The sequence below is a fragment of the Muscardinus avellanarius genome, assembly GCF_963383645.1.
Source record: "Muscardinus avellanarius genome assembly, chromosome: 2".
NCBI classification, from domain to species: Eukaryota; Metazoa; Chordata; class Mammalia; order Rodentia; family Gliridae; genus Muscardinus; species Muscardinus avellanarius.
In genome coordinates, this window is record NC_137787.1 from 200,567,788 (window position 1) to 200,591,047 (window position 23,260).

Consider the following 23,260-nt stretch of genomic DNA (forward strand, 5'->3'; position numbering starts at 1 on the left):
GGAAGGCCGGGTTGGGCGTGGAGCTTGCCAATCTTCCTCGGCTAGGTGTGATTGGTGGAGCCTGGTCTCGGAACTAATACGAGTGGAAAAGCCGCTTCCGCCGGCGGCGCGGAGGCCTCTGGGAGCCCGAAAGGAGCGTCCAATGGTTGGGGCGCAGGCCGCGACGCGGGGGCGGCCGGGATTCCGGAAGAAAGCGCCAGTGGCTGTGGTTCCGGCCGAGCAGCGCGGGGCCTGCTGGGAGCCCGGAAGGCGCTTGCATTGGCTGAGGCTCGGGCCGCGGCGCGGGGGCCGCCGGGAACCCGGAAGGCCGGCGGCGGCTATGGGCGTCCGCTGTGTGGCAATCCGGACGTGCGGGCGAGGTAAGATCGACCCCGGCTTCCCGGGATGGCGGCCGCCGGCGTGGCCGTGGTGGCGCTGCTCTCCGCGGCGCTCGCGCTCTACGGGCCGCCTCTGGACGCAGGTACCGGCCGCCCGCCGCTCCTTCCAGCGCGCCGGGACCCGGGTGGCCGGGCGCCGCCGAGCCGCGGCCAGTTCGCGCCTGCAGGAGGACGGCGCTGGTCCGCCCTCGGGCTGGCAGTGGGCCGGGCTGGACGTGCGGACGGCGCCGGCGCGGAGCTTTCGGAACCGCGGGGGTCCCGGACCCCGGGGCTGCAGCCGCCGGTATCTCCGGGCCAGGGACGGGCCGCCGGAGCGTGAAGCCTGAACGGCCTTGCGCGGCGTGGTTCGCGTCCCCTGGCCCGGGCGTGTTTGTGCAGACGGACCTTGGGAGGGAACCAACCCGGGATACCTGAGGCCCCGGAGCGCCAGCCGGACTGCCCTAGGACCCCGCCCCAGAGTTGGAAATCAGACTTCACGGAGTTCCCACACTCAGACGACAATTCTAATAGGGCAGGCTGCCCGGGAGTAACGTCGGCATACCGAACGCCGGGTCCTCATTGTCTGGTGTCCGAAAACCTCACCTGGCTTTTTCTCTTTGTTTGTCCCGTGGCTGTTGATTTACCTGGCATAGCCTGTACAGCTAAATAGCGTGTTGTAATCTCTTTTCTTACAAGATGGAGAGAGAGCACGAGCACGCGAGAGAGCTGGGGTCTACCTTTGCATAGAAGATAGAGTTTCTGTGCAAGTCCGCGAACTTAGCCAGCCTTCCCGGCAGGAAGTGGCAAAAACGGTACCCTGCGCCGTTTGCTGTAGGAGTCGTTGACCGGGAACTGTCCGTGTGGGCTGTGGGCAGAGGAGAACTCTGGGCAATTCCGGCCTTTTATTTCTCAGCCGGCTAGTTCCGAATGCCTTGATGGAGCCCCCAGCGTGTACTTCTCGGTCTCGCTCACTGCTGAGCTTCTGAGACCACTTTATTTAGACGTTTTCCTTTGGTAGTCCTTTCCCTCAAATTCAGACACTTTATGATGAGTTAGTAAGACTTTACTTTGCACTTATTTTAGGTTTCGTTATTAAACCAATTTGCAAAACTTTTTTACAAAGAAATAGATGAAGTTTTGGATTTTGTGTGTGTGTGTGTGTGTGTGTGTGTGTGTGTGTGTGTGTGTGTGTGTGTCACTGGAGTTCCTGGAAGCCCTTCTACCTCCAGGCTACACTCCCAGACCTATTTTTACATTTTTATTTGGAAACAGGGTCTCCTAAGCCAGCCCGGGAGGCAGGCTTCGAACCTGTGCAATCCTCCTGTCTCCGCCTCCCAAGTGCGGGGATTACAAGCGTGCGCCACCACGCCCGGCGAAGTTTTGGATTTTAAAGCCATCCAGGCTTTCAGTGTATCTCAGTGAACAGAAGGGTTCCTGTCACATGCTCTGGCTTATAATTCACAAGAACTTCTAGCATTTCTGGTACAGAGAGGCAGTGATTAGTCTTCCTGAACCACTCTTCTTTAAAACAGCAGAACTGACCTGTTCTTCCAGACTCAAAATTGTCAGAAAGACAAAGCTACTTATGTAAGCGTTTATGTTTCTTAAGCCTGCTCTTGGCTAGGCCTTTTCATCCTCTGAAGTTTGGTGTTTGGATAAAATCAAGAGGTGTGTGGCAGCAAGCCAGCTGCAGCTGGACTCTCTGTGGAGTGTTGCCAAGTTTAATCTACCTTCTTTTGCCTTGGGCTAAGAGAAGCTGTTTGCCTCAGGTAAATGGGATGGGATGCTAGTGGACAATTTGGATTTTACTTTGCATTCATATAGGTCATGTTAAAAAGTGAAGTGCCAGCTGATTGTGGTGGCACATTCCTGTAATCCTAGTACTTGGGAGGTTGCGACGGGAGGATCACAGGTTTGTGGCCAGCCTCAGCTACTTAATAAGGCTTGCAGCCATTTCATGAGATGCTGTTTCAAAATAAAAATAAAATAGGCCTGGGGGTAGAGCTCAGAGGTAGAATGCCCCTGGATTTAGTCCCTGGTAGCACACACGTGCACGCATGAATGCGAAATGCCATTCTTCTTGACAGTATTTTTTTTCCCTTACTCTTAAGTCATTTTAGAGGATATTTGAGAAGATTTGACTTTTGATTGGTGGGATGAATAATTTGGCTGAAGAAAAATTTGTTTTGCCTTCAAATGGCAGCCTTTTGGTGAATTTCACATTGGTGGTTTGGTCTCATGGTCTGTCTTGACCATAACTAACTCTGACATCTTTACGCATGCCTTTCTGAGCCTCAGTTTTCTTCTCTGTAAAAGAAAGAGAAACTGTTATTGAGGAGAGTGCTCCACTGTGCCTTGGAGTCACCCGGCACTCACTGAGGCCTCACTCCCTAGCCTGTTGGGCGTGGCTGGTTGAGCCTCCCACGGGGAGGCACTGGTTCAGACAGAAAATCTCAACCTTCTGTCTGTCGCAGCTCTTCCCACGGAGAGTGTCAGTGTGCTGGAAAGCTTTTGTAACTTTATGTGTGATAATAGTTTCTTTGCCTTGGGTTATCACTGTGAATTTTTAAATTATATAACAAATAGCTTTGAAATAAGCTATTAGATTACAATTATGCTTTCAAACCAATTGTAATTGCATAGTGCTTTTTAAGACAACTCCAGAATGCCTACATTTGAGAGCTGGTCTTCTTGTATGTAGATTTTTAGATAATTCTGTTTTCAGAGGATGCGCGCGGTCCCCAAGGATTCCTGGACCCAGCCTTTACTGGGGCTCTGACAAAGTCGTATTTGGGGGCGTGGGTTCTTGCTGTACCACACAGGCTGGGCTTGAACGCCTGTGCCCGGTACCTCACTGCCTCCCAAGTGCTGTGTCTGCGGGCACAGCCAGGTGCCTCGCTCCACACAGAGGAGGCAGACACGACTTGCATTGGCCGGTGCTCAGGTTGCTGTGAAGGTGACTCCACGTGCACACTTTGGCCTCCAAATACCAAATATATGAGGGACAGTGGCTCAGACCAGGACTCCCCCGGGCTCACATTATGGGCACCATAAAGATTGATATATGAGTGTAGTAAGTTTTACATAACCAGAAGGCACATTTTTGTCTTTATTTTGGGGGGGGTGTTCTGAAGATGAATTCTTCAGGGGCATTCTACCTCTGAGCTACACTCCCAGCCTATATTTTAATCTTTATTTTGAAACAAGGTCTCACTGAGTTGCAGAGGGCCTCACTAAGTAGCTGAGGCTGGCTGCGAACTGTGATCTTCCTGTCTCAGCCTCCCGGATGCTGGGATTACAAGCGTGCACCACCACGCCTTGCTTAGTAAAAAGTTTTACATAACCAAAAGATACATTTTTGGCTTCTGATACATGAGACTTAAAACAACTAAAATTGTGACCTCTGCAAGCATTGGCCTGTTTTAAAGAAAGGAGTGTATTTGTGAAAACGTCGAAAAAAGATTTTCCTCATATTCCTCAAAAGAACAGTTTTATTCAGCAGAGTTTTGCTAATAACACAATCTTGTTTCTTTGGTGGAGGAAGGTTAGTACAGCACTTCTGCCGACACCACAGAGGCCTGTGGCTCCTTGAGTCCCTGTGAACAGCCGGCGAGAGCTTCATTGCTGCAACGCTACATGGCAATTTGAAGTGTTTACCTGTGCGTTTCTATCTTCAGATTGTCCATTTTCAGACAGATTAGGGAAATTAAATTGACAAGCCGGGCGTGGTGGCGCATGCTGGTAATCCCCGCGCTTGGGAGGCTGAGACAGGAGGATCGCGCAGGTTCAAAGCCAGCCTCAGCTACTTAGTGAGGCTCTCAGCAACTTAGTGAGACCCTGTTTCCAAATAAAGTATAAAATAGGTCTGGGAGTATAGCCCGGAGGGAGAAAGCCTCTGGGTTCCACCCCCAGTACCACTAAAAATAAAAATTAAAAATAAATAAAAATAAATAAATTGGCAGAGAATGCACCTTTAGGACATGTACATGTGAAAGCATTTTAAATGTCTTTCTAATTAGTGACAAACAATAAAGCTGATTAGTATTTCTACAGACTTTTTCATGGCTAAATGTTAAATTCTTAAATGTTATGAACAATGGACATGGTGTCCACTAGGTTATTATAGGGATTATAGTTAACTATTAAGTAATACAAGGTAATGTCTCAGTACCCATTTGAGAGAGTTATGAAGTGCTAGTTTGGAAACAGAACTCTTTGAAACCAGTTTTTCTGGCGTCGTCGGTGCAACATGAAGAAATCAACTTGGCCTTCGGGATATTGGCCCTCAGGATATTTTTAATATGTCTAAGTACACACCATGATGGTTTATAAGAACCTGAAACATTGTAAGGCTCACAGAATAACACTTGAGTGACTGATGAGCCAGGGTCTGTTTTTACAGCCTCTAGATTTTAAGAAGCTTCTCATTCCTTATTGTCGGGGCGTTAGGAGTGAGCGTTCGCTGCCATTCGTGTACTGGCTTGGTTGTGGCGCCATGCTCTGTATGGCAAGGTGTGAATGAGTGTGTGAGACGTTTTCATTACTGTGATGTCCTGCAGCTCTGTCCCCAGGGCTCATGCAGCTCATAGAAGGCCAGGCGAGAGCTTTGTGCAGCGGCTGCTGCGTCCACGTGTGGTGCAGAGACAGTGCGGCCTGGGGTGCGGTTGGGCAGCTGGAGAGCGAATTGAGGGAGGAGGGAGCCCGGGCTGCAGGTGGGCCACAGCCACTGGGAGCACAAGGCTGCTCTGGAGACGGACTTCGTGGAGCCGAGCCTCGGGGCCTCTCCCTGCCGGAGTTCACAGTGCTCAGCCCATCTTCATGCTGTGTGGGCTTGGAAGCTGCTGGAAGGTAGCCAGGTTGATGGTGCTTAGTAGTATCTTTTCATCTTGGGGTCTGAGCATCTGACACGTTAGCTAAGGCAGTTGCATCTACTTGTTAAAATACTTAAGACTGGAGGATGGCGGGTTCGAGGCTAGCCTTGTTATCTGAACAGGACCCTCAGCAACTTAGCAAGTCTTTGTTTCAAAATAAAAAATAGAAAGGGCTGGGATATACTTTGGAGGTAGACTGCCTCTGGGTTCACTCCAAGAAAGAAAGAAGACAAGACCCGAGTATTTTGTTGAGTAGAGGGTGAAACTGGAAGAATCGGGAGACACAGCTGTTTGCCCTTGAAGAGCCGAGTCAGCTTTTGGTCTTCAGTGGGACTTATGATACACTGGTTTTCCTCAACTGCTGGGATAATTGGAAGGATAAAAACATTGAGTGTCTTGCTTGAGAACATATTTGTATTTGCAGAGATCCTTTAATTCTAGAAAGAATATAAGCTTTATTACCCATTCATGCATTGGGCTCTACAGAATATATCAGCCTCTCTCACAGCTGAGCTGTTTTTAAAACTAAGGCAAAATGCCCATTTGCAGGAAGCTTTTCAAAAAAGGCCAGTTAAAACAAATAGCTATTCAGAGACAACTCCAAGAGCTGAAATTCAACTTTGAACTCAGTTTAGGGTGTGTGCTGGATTAGAATACTGTGCTTGGATTACTGAGTGTCCAGTTGAGTATTGAGCACACAGTTGGGACGACGTGATGGACCTCTCAGACATGGATGACAAGGGCGAGCCTGCTTCCAGCTGTGAGGAGACAGGCCTAAAAACAGCAATTGAAATGTGATCATTTATTAGGTGAAAATGCATTGTTATCAGTTGGTAAAACTTTCTGGAAGATGAGGTAGCCCCACAAAATGTCTGTTACATTTCAAAAATAAACAGTGTATACACTCTTAGTGGAATTTTTTTGAACATCATTTGTCTATGCAATAGTGAAGCCTTTGGATGACAATCTGTAGCATTCATATGAAGTCAGCTTTGAAAAGTGCTTTGGCAGGCGGGCTCTGTTGTTTCCATCTCAGAGTTTGTTATCTGTATGAGTAGGCACTTGGCCTTCTGAGTGATTCCATTTTCTTGTTTTTCAGTTTTACAAAGAACATTTTCACTACATAAAGAACCTTTGGAAAAGGATATGGAAAGCACTCTTCAGCTGGTGAGAAATATCATACCTGCTCTATCTGCCGAGAAGCACAAAGGGCAGCACGGGAGGATCGGCGTGGTCGGAGGCTGCCAGGAGTGAGTGCGCTGCGAGCGGGGCGTGTTCAGAGGCCCGTCCTTGCCTGCCTGTCACCACTGTCGGTCTGTCTAGTGATCATTTCCGTATGAGTCTGATAGGACACTCAGTATTTTTCAGTGATCAGCTTTCTGGCTGAATAGGGGAAATGTCTAAAGAGCGCCAGTTGAATTGTGCACTGCTGTGTGTCGTCATTAAGGTTTGCTTGTATAGGGGTTTACAACTATTTTTGCCCATTTTATACTTTTCTGTATTTATCTGTCTTGATGCTATAAGCTTATCTTGTGTGTGACCCAGCATTTTTTTGAAACAGGGTCTTCCTGAGTTGCTAAAACAGGCCTCAAACCTGTGATCCCTCTATCTCAGTCCTTAAAGTACTGGATTACAGGTTGGCACCACCATGCCATGCTTGTGTTACTTTTATAGTCAAGGTAAGCCAGACATGGTAGTACACACTTGTAATCCCAGTTCTTGGGAGGCTGAGAAAGGAGGACTGCAGTTTTGAGGACAGCCTCAGCAAGGAGTGTGACTCTCATCAGTGACTCTCATTAGAGACTGTTTCCGGATCAAGATGAAATGGGGCTGGGGCCTGGCTCAGAGAAGGCGCTCCTGGGCTCAGTCCCCAGTACCGACAGCCTTAAACGTCCATCCATCCATCCGCGCCCTGGAGATCGGGCCTAGGGGCGTTCTACTTCTGAGCTACACCCCCTGCTCCTGTTTTTTGTTTCCTACTTTGAACGGGCCTAAGTTGCCGAGGGCCCCACTATAGCTGAGGATGCCGCTGGACCTGTGACCCCCCGTCACAGCTTGCCAAGTACTGGGATGGCAAGTGTGCGCCACCAGGCCCAGCCCGTACCAGAAACCTTCTAAATAAATATGACCAAGGTCAAACACACTCAGCAAGCTCTCGGCTCACTTTGCACTGTGAAGATGGCTGCAGGCCCTCAGGGGTTCAGTTTCCGAGGTCAGTTGGATGGTCTCAGCAGCACACACAGCTGGAGGAGAGCGTTCCTGTATGCAGCACGGCTCAAGGTGATACCATGCAGGAGCCCCGTGGACACTCCTTCTTACAGGTGTGTCCTTGATGTATGCCGAGGGGCCTTTTTCTCTACATTCCAAGTTGCTTTTTGTGTCTCTTGCAATTGGTACTAACAGACACTTATCAGTAAGGTGGGAGTGGTGGTGTAGGCTTGCATCGCAGCATTCTGGAGGCGGAGACTGGAGGATCGCAGTTCATGGACAGTCTCAGCTACCTAGTGAGGCACTTTGCAACTCAGTGAGACCCTGTTTCAAAGTTAAAAGGACTAAAAAATAGGGCCGGGCGTTTAGCTCAGAGGTAGGATGCCCCTGGGTTCCACCCCGAGTACAGCAAAAAAAAATCTTACCAGTCAGAGGCTTCTGTGGGGAGACGGCCGACATAGCAGAGTAGTCGTGGAAGGAGCTCTCTGCTGTTCTCTCCAGCTGCTCCATGACTAACTGAGTAATACATACATCGCTAAACTTCATTCACGACCGAGAGTCTGTGCGAGGACGTCACTAAGCCTCGATTGCGTGTGACTCCTAAGAAGGGATTCGCAGCAGAAGATACTCCTGGAAGCCATTTCTGAAGCTTAGCAGAACCTAGTTTTTCCTGGCCTGCTTTATCTTCTGGTTCTATATACTCTGCTGCCCTATTTTATTTTTTATTTTGAAGTAAGGTCTCACTGAGTTACCACGTGCTAGCCTTGAACCTGCGATCCTCTTTTCTCAAGTCCCAAATTACAGGCATCACAGATGGACGCTGCCTCGCCTGGGTAGTGAATGCTTTTTGTGTGTATATGACATTGGAGATGGAACCCAAGGGTGTTCTGCCTCTGAGCCACAGCCCCATCCCTATTTTATTTTTTATTTCAAAGCAGGATCTCCCTAATGCTGAGAGCCTCACTAAGTTACTGAGGCTGTGAACCTGCGGCCCTTCTGTCTCAGCCCCCCAAGTACTGGGATTACAAGCCTGCCCTTGACTTTCTCAGTTGGGTTGATCTCAGTGTAATGTTCTTCAGTTCCATCCATTTTCCTGCAAGTGACATCATTTTGCCCTTTATGGCTGAGTGTATTTTCTCTGCCTGTTCCTGGCCTTCTTGGGTGAGGACATTAGGATTCCTGGTGAGAGGCCCCCTGCCCCTGGTGGGGAAGGACAGCACTTTGTTCTGTGTGGGTCAGTGGGTAGGGGACGTGGGACTCTCCGGGCCAACTGACAACTCTCAGGCACAGGAGGGAGGCCCTTCTGCCTTTGGGGCCCTGGGCAGGTCCCGCATGGCCAGCAGGGTCAGCCAGGCCCTCGGACCCTTCATCCCAGGACAGGATTGACGGGGCGGGTGTTACTCCTTAGAGCCCTGCTTCCTCTGTGCTGTGGGAAGTCCGCATGGGAAGAATGGGCTGGCAGCTCTTTTCCGATAGGTTGATTCCTGTAGCGCTGTAGGGTGGGGTTCCCAACAGAAACGTGTCGGCCACAGGGACCGAACTCTTAAAAGAGGAATTCTGATTGTAAGTCTGCTTGTTGTAGAAATGTGAACACTAGAGACGTGTGGAAAGCGAAAGCCCTGTAGTGTCCTATCTAGTAAGCAGACGGCGGCGAGTAAGCAGCTGGCCGCGTGGTAGACGTCCTCCACGCCCATTCCCACGGGCCATTCTTGTCAGGTTTTGTGCAGTTCTCTGCCAGGATGGCTGTGACTGCTAACTGGTTCCTGCTTGATGAGCGGGCAGTCACTCCTGTCCCCCTTAGCTCCCGTGCTGTGGACATCCTGCGGTGGGCGGGCCATGACCTGGTGTCCCCATCAGGTACTTCCGAAGGGCCAGCTGCTAGAAGAGCCTTAGCTGGATGAGAGCGCCCTTTATGTTTGGTTTCTACTCACACGTTGTACGTGGTAGTGAGAGTCATAGGCTGCATTCACATAGGTGGGTAACATTGTTCAGAGCGCCTGCCAGAGGCTGCTGGCCGGCCGGTTCTCTGCCGGGCGCGCGCCTTGGAGCGGGCAGCGCCTGCCTGCTTCAGCGGGTCACTACTAAGGCTGCTCGCTGTGCAGGGTGGTGGGAGTGTTTGTGTTGCCCGCTTCGTCCTGTCTTTTGCGAGTTTTCACACTTCCTGGCACACCGCTCTGGAGGAGCACTCGGGAGGCAGCTGGCACCTTGTGCTGCGCTCGGCATCGGTCGCAGGTCGTTTCACTGCTGGAGATGACAGGCTGGTTGTGGCAGCTGCTCTGGTGCCTAGGCGGAGGTCTGCCTCTCTGTGACAGTGCCATCGGCTAGTCGCCCAGCGCTCTCGCCCACGCTGGTGCCTGTGGAGCGTCTGCGCTTCGAGTCTGTCTTGGGCACTGTCGGCAGTGAGGCGGGCACAGCCGGGCGCACAGCGGCTTGTGTGTCCCAGTGGCGTGGCTGGCCTGTGCTCGTCATCCTCGAAACAGGGTCCTCCCACTCTGGGCTGCGGTCGCCTCTGGCCTCTCTGGCAGGAGCTGGCAGCCGGCTCCGCCTCGCAGGCTGGCACAGAGCACAGTCACCACGCTAGCGCGTGGTTTCCGGAAGCGCTGTGGAGCTGTTGCAGGAGTTTGGCTTGTTTGACTTTTCTAGTGCTGACATACATGTGTGTGCGTGTGCGTGCGTGCGTGCGCGTGCGTGCGTGTGCGTGCGTGCGTGTGCATGTTCAGCCTCTGCTCGGTGTTGGGTTTGTGCTCTGCCTCGTGTCTGCATCACTGATTGACAACTCATACCTGTTCACGTGTTATCCTGTTTTTTTTATTGATAACCTGTAAATTACTGGTAAAGTCGTGCTCGCCTCACAGGAGTTTTTCTCTATCTTATTTTTAGGTATACGGGAGCTCCATATTTTGCAGCAATCTCAGCTCTCAAAGTGGTATGTTTACCTAAAACCTCTCTATTAGGTTTTCTTTTGGGTAAAGAGTTGCTTTATTAAGAGTGTGTGTGTGTGTGTGTGTGTGTGTGTGTGTGTCACTAAGGATTGAACCCATAGGCATTCAACCTTTGAGCTATACCCTAGCCTGATTTTTCTTATTTAGAAACAGGGTCTCGCTAGGCTGATGATGTCTCACTACTTGCTGAAGCTGTTCTCGAACCTGCGAGCCTCCTCGCAGGTTCTCAGCCTCCCAGGTATAGGGATTATAGGTGTGCACCACCACGTTTGGCTTCCTGAGTTGCATTATTTAAACATTACAAAAGCTAGCTGGGCATGATGGTGCACACCTGTAATCCCAGCACTTGGGAGGCTAAAACAGGAGGGTCACAGGTTCAAGGACAGCCTTAGCAAGCAGCAAGACTTCCAGCAGCCTTGCTGAAAGTTTTAGAACAGAAAATAAAGTTGGGCTGGGAATGTGGCTTGGAAGTAGAATGTCTTTTGGTACAAAAATAAATGACTAAAGCCAATGTTTTTTGATAGGAATCTAAGTAACATGTTAGGGTAATCATGACTTCATGTAATCATGTTAGGTAACAATGGCTTGAAACCCATTTTTTAAACTAAAGTTTTATTCATGCTGTACTAGACTGAATGATCCCGGGTGCCTTTTCAGGCCCCAGTATGAGCAGCCCGCCCAGTCGAGCACTAGTGAGAGGTGGCTGAGCTGGTATGAGCTGGCCGAGTGGCTCTGGCCTTGCCCCCAGGTGGCAGTAGAGGTCTGGCTGCACCTCCAGGTTCTCTTCCAAAGCCTGTGGTCTAGCTGCACGCCTCTGCATCTTTCGTGGAGTTAGTACTGAGTGGTGGATAGCTGCACACGCGTCAGGAGGCGGTGGCTCATCAGCACGCCCTGCTCTGAGTCGCCTCTTGCCTGTGTCTAGGGCGCAGATCTATCTCACGTGTTCTGTGCCAGGGAAGCTGCACCTGTGATCAAGTCCTACAGCCCGGAGCTGATTGTGCATCCAGTCCTGTGAGTCCGGGCACGGGGGTCTCTGTCTTACAGCAGCTCTCCTCACCCTGCACATCCTCACACCACCACTGAGTTGGACATCTGTTTTGTGGTCAGGAGCAAGAAAACCATGGTAGCCGGGCATGGTGACACAGACTTGTAGTCCCAGCATTTGGGAGGCTGAGACAGGAGGATCACAGTTCACAGACAGCCTCAGCTACTACTTAGATCCTTTGCAACTCAGTGAGACACTTTTTCAAAATAAAGAATAAAAAATAGGGTTAGGGCAAGCCAGGCGTGGTGGCGCACGCTTGTAATCCCCGCGCTTGGGAGGCAGAGACAGGAGAATCGCACAGGTTGCTGGCTTAAGAGACCCTGTTCCCAAATAAAAATATAAAAAAATAGGTCTGGGAGTATAGCCCGGAGGTAGAAGGGTTTCCAGGAACCCCAGTACCACACAAAAAAAAATAGGGTTGGGGGTATAGCTCAGAAGCAGAATGCCCCTGGGTTCCATCCCCAGTACTGCCAAAAAAAAAAAAAAAAAAAGGAAAGAAAAGAAAGAAAAGCATGGTGTGCTCAGCAAGCGCGTTGCTCTGTGGTCAGGGTGAGAGCTGGCACAGTGCTGTCTGCATGGGCGTCCTGGCCCATCAGGAGTGGCTGGGGGCTCTGCAGACCAGGGGCGCTGTGTGGCAGGGCTGCCTGTGCAGAAAGCAGGTCCCACCAGTCACAAGACCCTCTACTCGTCCAGCGGATGCTTCTAGAGCCAGACGCTGTTCTGGTCTCCGGGGTTCTTGCTCACTAGGGTAGGGGCTCTCTGAACTTCCCTGGATGCAGATGTCCTCTGCAGTGTCCTGGATGGTGCCACCGAGCCCTGGGTGGGGTCAGGAGCAGGCTCTTTCTGTATGCTGGTACCCACTGCACAGGCATCACTGCTCTGGAGACAGACAGGTGGCAAGAGAACCAGGGCTGAACACCGGCCGGGACCAGAGGGGCCGGGGCAGCAGCGGAGCGTGGCGTTCCTGCCAAGCCCACAGACGGCCGGGCGGATGCTGTGTGGCCAAGCCCTGCGGTCTGGGGTCAGCTGAGGGGTGGGCAGAGGCTTTCCAGGTGCCTCTTGGGTGAACGCTAACTTCTTAATTCTGATCATCAAGGGTGGCTGTGTGAGACATTAACTTTCTGTGCTGTTTTTCTAGTTTTCTGTAAATGCAAATTACTTTTTAACATAAGATGTTTTAAAACACAAATGACAATTTTGAGGCAACCATTCCACCCTTTTCCTTATTTAGCGACAGCCCCAGTGCCGTTGAGGAGGTGGAGAAATGGCTGCCGCGGCTGCACACGCTTGTCGTGGGGCCGGGCCTGGGTCGGGACGGCCTCCTGCTGGACAACGTCAAGGTGAGCGCGTCGGTGCCGGGGACCTGTCGTGGGCAGACACGTTTCTGCCGCGTTGTCTGGGAGTAGATTGCAGGTTGTGGAGCCTTCACTGAAGGAAAATGCGGTGTGTGGGGCAGAGGGGAAGCGAGGCCGGCGTGGTGAGCAGAGCTTCTGAACAAGACGGAGCCGCTGGCTCCTGCGCCCCTCCCTGGAGGCCCGCCCGGTGGGGCCGTTGTCTGCCAGCGAAGGGGAGCTGCCCGCTGGTGCTGCATTGCACAGTGGCTGTGTGCAGTGCCCAGCTAGGCGTGCTCCAGGCCGCCGCCGTCGACGCCTGAGCCGCTGGCCGTGGTGAGTGGGTGACCAGAGCCGCTTTCCTCCTGCTGTGAGCTGTGCGTGTCCGTGGGCCAGGAGCTGCTGGGCCTGCCGCTGTGCAGCCTTGGCCTCTGCTGTCCCGCTGTCTCCAGTCCAGCCTCGTCCCACCAGGACTGCCCGCTTAAACACACACACACACGCGCGCGCACACACGCGCGCGCACACGCACGCACACACGCGCGCATTCGTTCTTTCATTTGTCCGTTCTGCCAGGGTATATTGCTCAAAGTTTGTTTTATGTATGTCTAAATTTTTTAAAATTACCTTTTTAACTCTAGAAAACTGAAATAGAAATAAGGAGCATCTGGGTCAGGGAAGCAAGGGTGAGGCGGCCTGCCAGGGCCTGTGCGGAGCCTCGGACTATCCAGCCGCCCTGGGGAGCACGGCCCTGTGCTCAGCTTTGGGCTGTTTAGCACCCTGGGGAGCACAGCCCTGTACTGAGCCTCGGTTTGCCCCGCCCCCCTGGGGAACATGGCTCTGTTTGGAGCCTTGGGCTGTCCAGCCCCCCGGGGAGCACAGCCCCTTGCCTGGGTGGACACACCTCTGGACTCTCCTCCAGGATGTCTCCAGGCTCCTGTGGTGCTTGCCGGGTCAGGAGGGCTGGCTCGGGTCCTGACTCCACCACATGGGTGCTGCACACCGTCTTGTATGGTGGCACTGATGCCGTGGGGCTGGGGAGGGAACCCTAGGCCAGCGACTGCACTGGCCAGGGCGTGTCTGCTAAAGCCGGCAGCGCGTAGGGCACAGTTCATGGTGCCCTGTTCGGTTCTGTGAGAGCTGAGAGAGCACAAAGGCAGCTAGAGTCTCACCTCCCAGGCCCAGGCTGAGAGCCGAGCTGTGCGAGGAGCCGGTCACCAGGCTGTCCTCTGCTTGGCCCTCGCCTTCCCAGTGAGAGGACCAGGAAGGCCAGTGTGCCCGTTGCTAGTGCTCTGCCCAGTGGAGGCCGTGGAAGGGTGGGCGCATGTCAGCTTCTCGAGTTCCCCAAGAACACAGCTCCAGGATGTCCTCCGCGACAGATCTCAGGCCTGGCCTGCCAGGAAAGTTGGGGTTTGAAATGCCACTCTCCTCAAACCCACAAATTCAAAATTGTCACTGGAGAGACACGAGCCACAGCAGGATCACGACAATCAAGTAATATTTTCTTACTTTAAAATTGCTAAAAGGCCAGGCATGGTGGTACACACCTGTAATATCAGTACTTGGGAGACTGAGCCAGGAGGATCACAGGTTCAAAGACAGCCTCAACAAATTAGACCCTCTGCCACCTAGGAAGACTCTTGTTTCAAAGCAAAAAATAAGAAGAGCTGGGCATAGCTTGGAGATAGAAAGCTCCTGGACTCTATCAGCGTGGGCAGAAGTGCTCCTTAACACTGGGTCCCGCTCACGAGCTGGTTTTGAACCCAGGCTGTGGGAGTCTAAACCCCCGTACTCTCCACACACTGCAGCGGCTGTGTGTCCCTGAGGGACTTTCCTGGCAGCCTGTCCAGATGCTACTCACCTCATCACTTTAGTGACATATTGTAATCTACTCTGCACTGTCGTGTGTACATGCACAAGTGCAGTCCCGAGAGTCACACCCAGGGCCTGACGTCCCGGCAGGTGCTCCACCGCTGAGCCGCCCCCAGCCTCCTCGCACGGTTCCTAACTAGTTCTTTGGGCTGTTTTTGACTGCTTTCCTGGTCGTGTTGAGCGTGTCTGTGTATTTGCATATTTTGGCCACTTGTGAGCATTTTCTTTGGATAAACCCCTAGCTCCATTGCAGAATCAGTGCGTGGACCTCCCCATCCTGAGGGATGCCCCAGATCCCCAGGGTCTGCGCAGTTTGTGCTCCACTGGCAGGATGCCCTCCCAGGGCTCTGGGTGTGGCTGCCCTTCTATCTAGGCCCCAGTGTTACCTGATGTTGCTCCAAACATTTCCCAGCATTTGGAGGCTTACTTTGGGCTGCTGTTCTTTGTAAATATTAAACTAGAAAAAGCTAGGAAAGACAAAGATGTCAAGTTGTGCGATACGATATGGAATCTGAAACTGGTCTAAAAATCTTAAAATTTTAACAGTAAAGCCTAATTCACAGCAAGTAGGCAGAGTTTTGTTAAAGGAAATAAGGTGTCACAAGGCCCAGGTTCCCTGACCTCTCTTAAGGGGCTTTGCACACGCACGCTTAAGGTTTGCACCAGTGTCAGAGTGGAAGAGTTTTCTGCGCCTGTCAGGAGGCAGGCGACACGCCATGGGCTTACGGAACAATAATTCGTGATTCGCTAAATATATTTGGATTTGTCTTTCAGTATTTTAAATTATTTTTACGTAATATACTTAAGCAATATATTTACTTTCATTTTTGTGTCCTAATGTTTTCTATTAATGATTTTCTGACAAGGAGAGATCATTTTGCATGTGATTGCCATATATAATTTTTTCATAATATGTTTGTTATATATGTGTGTGTATATGTATATTTTTAACAGTAAATCTTTAAAACTTCAAAATACAGGGCCAAACTATAATCCCGTCAGAGAAAATAATTTACTATTATTATAGTTTGAAACGTGTAAATAAAGCATTAGGAAGAAATAGATAACTAATGACTTGGGGTTGTTTAAGAATTCAGATTTCTCATCTCTGCAACCTGAGCGCTAGTGTCGTGTCTGCGGGGAACTTTGAGGCGCCAGGCAGGCCTCGGGCTGGCCTGGGACGCAGTGGCTGTCCCGCGTTCTCGTGCCCCGCCTTCCTGGGCCCGTCTATTCCCTTGCTGTGTCGCTTGTTGGCGGCGCTGCGTCATGTCTCCTTAAGGCGCTGCTTAGTATTCTGTAATTCCTCCAGAGGTGACTGGCTCCTTCCTCTGTGTTCTCTTCTGGCAGGGCGTCCTGGAAGCATCCCGGGCCAGAGGCGTCCCCGTCATCATAGATGCGGTGAGTGTGGCCTGTCCTCTTCCAGCACAGTGAGCCCGGGCCCCAGGCCTGGCCAGTGAAGGCTCAACCTTGTTCTGCACAGGACGGCCTGTGGCTGATCGCTCAGCAGCCAGCCCTCGTCCAAGGTTACCAGAAGGCCATCCTCACGCCCAACCACATGGAGTTCAGCCGGCTCTATGAAGCCGTGGTGAGTTAGTGGGCCTCCAGCGATGGGGGTCAAGCCCCTTTGACCCAGGGTGAGGGACAGGCCCTGCTTTGCCCCACATCCCATCGGCCCAGCTCTGCAGTCCACACTTGGAGATGCGGAGGGTGTGTTCTCATGTGCAGTTTCCACGTGCTCATGTGATCACTGTGCCTTCAAGTTGATGGCGCATCTTTGGTGGGTGTGTGAGAGTGTGCAGCCTTGGTCAGCCACCCCGGGGTGTGCTCTGGACAGCTTACTCCTCTCCATCCTGAGCGCCCGCCTGTACCCGCTGTGCATGCTGGACAGCTCGCTCCTCAACAGGCCTTCAGCGGGCCCCTGGTAATCCCTCCGGACACAAGTACCTGAGCCTCGTGATAGCTGGACAGGGCTGTCGGTGGTGCTGTGCATGGCGCCCCTTCTGTGTGTCTAGGAAGACAGGGTTGTCTATGGCTGTCCTCTTGTGTTGTCTCAGCTCAGAGGCCCTGTGGACAGCAGTGACCCCCGTGGATCTGTCCTGAAGCTCAGCCAGGCCCTGGGGAACGTGACGGTGGTCCAGAAAGGAGCACACGACCTGATCACGGACGGCCAGCAGGGTGAGTGGCGCAGGCGAGCTGGCAGGCTGTGGGCGCTCGCTCTGACCGTTGGAAGTCCTTGTTTTCTCGCTGTTCTGCACGGGAGAGAGGGGCAGCCACCAGAGGGATGCTTCAGGCTTGCCTCTGTTGTAGACACACTTTGCCTAGAGCTCCGTAAACAGCTTTTGTTCTGTTTTGTAAAAATGATGGGAAAGTGAAGGAGACCTCTGAGTGGCAGTGGTAGTAGGGAGCCTGAGGGCAGCTGGGTGGCGGGAGCAGGTGCTGGGGAGAAGTGTCCTCCAGTGGACCCCTAGCGAGGGGCGCTGCTGTGACCAGGGTGAGCGCTTTGGGGCACCCTGGCCGGTGTGCACACGGGCACACTCACACACAGTCAGGGACAGGAAGAGTGTGGAACAAATGTCCTAAGAGGATTCTGGGACTTTGAAAGGAGGTTCCTACCACTGTAGGGCCATCCTGATTCTAACACACTCAAAGAATTGGATTTTCAAAACTTTCCCAAAGAAAAGGAAATGTAACATGGCCAGGTGTGAGTAAATGGCAGCAGTTGCAGGCGCCTGCGCGGCGGTCCCTGATACGCCGTGTGGCATTGGAGGGGCGGTCGGAGTGGGGTGGGGCGAGGCTCCAGCAGCTGGGACAGAGCACTCACCCCACACTTGTTGCCCTTCTCAGAGCTGCCCTGGGCCCTGAAACCTGCCCTGGAGCCCCGCTGGCTCAGGCCACCCCTCGGTGCTCCCTGCCACAGCCCTGTAGAGCATGGGGCCCTGCGTTCCGCCCGCTCACGCCGCCCCGCTGTCTGTTCTGCAGTGCTCGAGTGCAGCCAGGAAGGCAGCAGCCGCAGGTGTGGCGGGCAAGGAGACCTCCTATCAGGCGCCCTGGGCGTCATGGTGCACTGGGCGCTCCTCGCTGGACCTGACAAAGCCAATGGGTATGGCCCTGTCTTCATTTGCCCTACTTAGGAACTGCATGTCAGCTCGGTACCGTGTACGTTTATTCCTTGAGACGTTCCACATAACTGCCGTGGCACATGGGAGACATCCCGGGGGCGGGTGAGCAGTCCCAGAAGCTTCTTTACACCCATGCCTGCCGCTGCTGCAGATGGGGCCCCAGTAGGTTTCAAAGCTCTGGCTGATTCTGATGAGCAGCCCCAGGGGAAGGAACAGCGGTGGTCTGTCAGACAATGCGGGCTCGAAGGCGCTCAGGCTTAAGGGGCGGCCTATATACGCTTGTCCTTGGAGATGTGTCATTGAGAAGCAGTAGGATCCGAAGGCCGCAGGCAGTTCCCACCCCTCAGCGGGCCTGGGTCTCTTCCGTGCACCATCCTAAAAGCTGCTATGGCTGTGTGTGCTGGATGGGCCGGCCGGCCTCTAGGGCCCACTGCCACGGTGCGACAGTGCTGGGCTGGGAGCACCTTAGCACACCTGCGCAGGACTCCTGGGACCCCCGCCCCGCTGCACTCGACCTCGGGCCTTCCTCCACACCCTGGGAAACCCCAGCAGGCATCTGGTTCTCCCGGGGGTATCGTGTCCACTGCCTCTACACGGATGGCATTTCCTGTATCCCGGGCACGCGAGTCACACATACGTGGCTTAGAGACAGCTCTTGCCCTGAGGCCCAGTAGACCAGAGATTGCCAGTTCTGAGTGGTGAGGACAAAAGGTGGGGTGGAGGTCAGAGCCCGCAATTGTCCATCCGCTGGTGTGCAGCTGTGGCCTCCCTTCCACCGCAGTTCCAACCCGCTGCTGCTGGCTGCCATGGGCGCCTGCTCGCTCACCAGACAGTGTAACCACCAGGCCTTCCAGAAGCACGGCCGCTCCACCACCACCACCGACATGATCGCCGAGGTTGGAGCCGCCTTCAGCAGGCTCTTCGAGACCTGAGCCGTGCACGCCAGACGGAAGAGCCCTACAGACAGTCGGGGAGGTGCGTGTGGCCGTGCTGGGCCTGGGCAGCTGTGAGGGCCAGGACCAGTGTAGATAGGCTGACTCAGAAGATGGAAGATGGCCCAGCAACTGGATGTTCTGATAACATTAAATAAAGGCTTCTTGCGCTTTTCTTAGCCTCTCAGTGTGGCTGAGAGGAAACAGAGTGCATCACGCAGGCAAGTCCTGGCAGCAGGGGAGGCTGGCCCACCCAGGCTGCATGGGGCGTCTAGGCTTCTCTGTTCCACTGCCCTCGCTTCCTTTCTAGATACTCAGTGGGCGGTCCTGTCCTTTTGTGTGGTACTGGTGGCTGAGCCCAGGGGCATTTTACCTCTACGCTATACCCCAGCCCTATTTTTATATTTTTTTTATCTTGAAACAGCCTCGCTAGATTGATGAGTGTCACTACTTGCTGAGGCTGTCTTGGAACCTGATCCTCCTGTCTCAGCCTCCCGAGTCCTGGGGTTACAGGCGTGGGCCACTGCAGCTGGCCCAGGCTGTCCTCTTCCCATGCCTCCAGAAACAAGGAGTATGTTTTTTAGGTGGCCTTCGTTCTTGAGTCTGTGTTCTAAGTGGACTGAGTGTGGGGTTATTTTATTATTAAAGTGTTTCAGAGTAAACTGTGATACACGTCCCTGGAGTCTTTTGGAGGTGCAAGCTGGGTGATGCCGACACTTGGTGACGGGGAGCTCCGTGGTGCCTCTGGCCCTCACCGTGTGGCCGCACAAGTCTCCGTGTGCCCAGCACTCCCAGCAGAGCAGTGACCAGGGCAGGTGCAGCTGCGGCCATCATGGGAAGAGGTGAGGTTAGCGTCAGGGTGCTTGGGCCTTGCTGGGGCTGGCGGGGTGCTGGCCCGAAGGAGGCCCCGGGGAGAGCGGACGTCATCGTGGCACCCGCCGTCAGGAACGCGTGCAGTCCACTAGCAGTGGTCACTCTCCAGTGTCAGCAGGCTGCCATGGGTGCAGAGTGGCTGGCATCCATGTGTTCCCCCGGGCTGCTGCTCGGTGGGTGTGGCCACGTCAGCCTTTGGATGTGCGGTGAGGCTTGGCGGGCCCTTCCACAAGGGCGAGCTTGGCTGGCTCCGGAGCCTGTCTGTGTTGGTGACTGTTCTCTCGCCATACCCATGATTCACACACTGCTACAAATGGCCGTCAGTGCTAGTGACTAGGAGTGGGATCCAGGGCCTGCGCATGCTAGGCAAGCACCTCCTGCTGTGACATCCCCAGCCCTTTTTCGTTGAGTTACCCACACTGCCCTCACACGCAGTCCCACAGCCTTGGCTTCTCAGCACCTGGATCATAGCAGATAGTTCAGGATCACTCCGTTGCTTCGCGTGTGGCCGCAGAAGCTTCACTACCTGCAGTGAGCCATTCTGGATGTTGGCGTTCTCTCCTGGGGAGAGACATCTACAGCCTGCTCACTGTTACCACAGATCTGCTTTACTGAAATGCAGTTTCCGTTCTTTCTGCAGCAACAAGAGCCCTGTGAGCTTTGCTAAAGTGCGGGGGATGGCAGATGGGCCTGCGCTGCTCGTGCAGGCGCTCACCAGAGCTTCCCTCCGCACGGGCCGAGTGAGAGGGAGAGCGAGCCCTCTTTCCACAGGAGTTCGCCAGCCCGAGCTCCCCTTACTTACGCTCTTGCTCTGATCGAGTGGGGCCCTGGCTTGGCGGGAATGGGCCCGGCTTCTCTTGACGCGCCGTGTTCTTTTAGAAGCCCACACACCCCCGCTGCCTCTAGACAGACACTGGTGCCAGAGCTTCCCCAGGGCCAGGTGGAAGTGTTTGATGGGGTGGTGTTTCCCCAGTACTGCATGGCCCTGTCTTGATGCCTGGTGGGAAGGTGCCCCTGGGTCTCACTTGGCCTTTGCTGGCCAGGTTAGGGTCAGGCCAGCACCCTTGCTGACAGGCCAGGAGCCCCAGGGCCTGTAGGGCCACAGAGCTCAAAGGGAACAGAACCAGATACCGGCTCCGGCCCTCCTGGGCCTGGCAGGGAGGGACGGCGGGAGAAGTCTGGCCAGGGCCTGCCAACTGGGGGAGCCAACGGGCCACAGGCTTCCCCTCGGTCAGGTGGAAGGGAGGGCCAGGCCACCCGCTTGCCCTGGCCCCCACAGCCCATGCCCGCCACACCTTGCCCTGGCCTGGCCGGCCTCGCTCCCAAACTGCCTCCCGGGCTGCTGCACTCTGCGGGCGGCCGGCAGGACATCTGCTGCGCAAGATGGCTGCAGGCGGCTCTTCTCTATGGAGAACACTCTACTTTCATAGCCAGAGAGCACGGCTGGGCCTGGGTGGGGCTGCAGAGCCGGCTCCTGCGCTACAGACTGGACACCTTCCTCGCCTCCTGAGGCCACGCTGCCTCAGGCTGCTCCGCTGCTGCTGCGTGCTCGGCACAGGGCTAGCTGGTCTCAAGATGCCTGGGACCGCCCACATCTGACATGACTTCACTGACATGACTTCAGTAACTTAAATGTTGAGCCTGTGGCCCTTGGTGTATGAAATTAACGTTTCGGGCAGTTACGAGCAGACACCAGTGAGACAGGAGCAGTTCACTTTATCTTACTGCTGACTGAGCAGCCACAATGGGAAACTTTAATATAAAGTTTTGGTCACAAGAAGGCAAGGTACAGAAGCTGCGCCTGGCGTGGCCGGGCCGCCCACCTCAGCTTCCTGCCTTGTGGCGCTTTGTCCTGGGGTCCAGCAGCTCCCACGTGGAGGCGGTCCCGCTCCTGTCCTGGAGGAAGGAAGGTGCAGTGTAGACACAGGTGCCCTCGCCGGGTGGCGGCCAAGGTGAGAGGTGAGGGGAGGAGGTGCCGGGCGCGGCTCTGAGGCATGGTGTTTCGGGCGGCCCCAGGAGGGGCTGGGCGAGCGAGCTTGCCTCCTGCCCTGGCTCACCTTGATGCTGACGCCGAGGGTGGCCAGGTCCTGGCGCAGCACGTCGCAGGCCTCCAGCAAGGGCTGCCGCTCCTGGAGCTGCCGGCGCCGGGCCTCCCCGCCGGCCTCGGGAGCCGCCAGCGCATACTGCCGCACTTTCAGCCGGAAGCGCACCAGCTCGTCCACCACACTGTGCAGAGTGGCCGCGCTGCCATCTCCTGAAACACACTGCCGCCGGGCTGCTGCACTGGTCTGCCCCCCGAGGCCACACTTGCCAGACCATGCCACGTCTGTCCAGCCTTGCCCAAGGCTGGCCCCTCTGGGGACCTCGGGATGAGGGGAGCTGGCTGGGGCCAGGCTATCAGAGCGTCTCCACTCCCCTGGAGCGAGAGGAAGGACCCAGGCCCAGCCTCATGGGCTAACGCCAGCTCTGTGCATACAGGGTCTCTGCTGAGTGCTCTGGCCAGCTGGGCAAACACCAGCAGAAGTGGGGCACCCATGACAAACTGGATCCCAACACAAGTCTTATCCTCCATCTTGGAGAGCAGTACAGCGATGGTTGAGAAAGGTGTTCGTGTGAATGAATAAACAGAAGCCACAACATTTTATCCCTGGGTTATACACATTAAATGCCATCAAGTCTCGGTTGCTACTAAAAGGTGAGCCCAGAGCAGGCCCAGACATCAACCTTAGCGGGGGGGGGGGGGGGGCGAATGAGCTACTTGTAACGGGCCAGGCACACTTGGCCAGGCTCTGGGAAAGCCTGCATGCAAACCCTGGTCCTCTCCGGTAGTGGGGGCTTCTGTGGAACTGCCGACAGTCCCTGAACCGCCAGGGAATCCACAGGTAAGTACAGGGCCACACCCGGCAACGACTACAGCAACCCCAGCTCGAACAGCAGAGAACTCACGGGAGCAGCGCTCCTGAGAGCCATGCCAGGGTCACGGGCACGAAGGGTGCCTGGCCCGGGCTAGGCCTCCACAGTGCCCGCTTCAGGCCCACGTTCCTGGGCAGCAGGGCACCCCTGGGTGGAGGCCACTGAGCGAAAATGGCAGTCCCCTGTAAACCAGAGCCGGCGGCAGACTGGCAGAGACCAAGAAGGCTTTGGCACAGCTGGGTAAGAGGGTCCAGCCCACCTCGGGGTAGCGCACATCCACTACCCCGAGTGGAAAGGCCTGAAAAGCCCAGGCCTTTCCACTCCCGCTCAGGAGACGCACTGCCTGTGCAGGGGCTTTGGAAGATGGTGCCGAGCTCTGCCCTTGCCCTGTCAGGCTGCCAGGTGTAGCTGAGCAAGTGGAGGAGGGGACTGTGCAGCGGGCAGTCCAGGGAGGCCCGAGCCCCGCAGTGGGAGGGTCCTGCTCTTGTACTGACATACTAGTGATTCTAGGACTCAGTGTTCAAGAGGAAGACATACCTGTTGATGTGTCAGAGAAATGCCAACGGTCTCAAAGAACTGTTCGATGTACGAGACGATGGCGCCAAGCACAGCAGGGCTCCTGGGACCGCCGGGCTCCTGGGAAACAGGCAGGGAACAGTCGTGGAGCACCTCCGGGTGGCGCGGGGGGACAGTCACACCAGGGACTCCAGCAGACGCATGCGCCTGGGCTCGCAGCCGCCTGCGGGCACAGGCGCACTCTGGCACCACCCTCAACTAGATATATCAGGCATCTGAGCCCAG

General features: G+C 54.5%; 2 protein-coding genes across 2 annotated transcripts in view; one reads left to right on the forward strand and one right to left on the reverse strand.

Moving 5' to 3' along the window:
- Window positions 1-319: 319 nt before the first annotated feature.
- Window positions 320-18,673, forward strand: NAXD (NAD(P)HX dehydratase; the record flags this gene model as incomplete). Its single annotated transcript, XM_080690038.1, is given in 11 exon segments — window positions 320-380; window positions 383-460; window positions 6,327-6,477; window positions 10,316-10,361; window positions 11,300-11,388; window positions 12,654-12,762; window positions 15,970-16,020; window positions 16,103-16,207; window positions 16,677-16,797; window positions 17,602-17,722; window positions 18,523-18,673. Coding segments are annotated over 11 exon segments (1,083 nt in total).
- A 2,697-nt stretch (window positions 18,674-21,370) lies between these two features.
- CARS2 (cysteinyl-tRNA synthetase 2, mitochondrial) overlaps window positions 21,371-23,260 on the reverse strand; it is a gene marked incomplete at both ends in the record, with an annotated part of 30,696 nt that continues 28,806 nt past the window's right edge. The window contains 3 exons of the mRNA XM_080689086.1: window positions 21,371-21,442; window positions 21,604-21,810; window positions 22,997-23,095. Coding sequence (XP_080545212.1) covers window positions 21,371-21,442; window positions 21,604-21,810; window positions 22,997-23,095 — 378 coding nt within the window. The remainder of the gene's footprint in view (window positions 21,443-21,603; window positions 21,811-22,996; window positions 23,096-23,260) is intronic.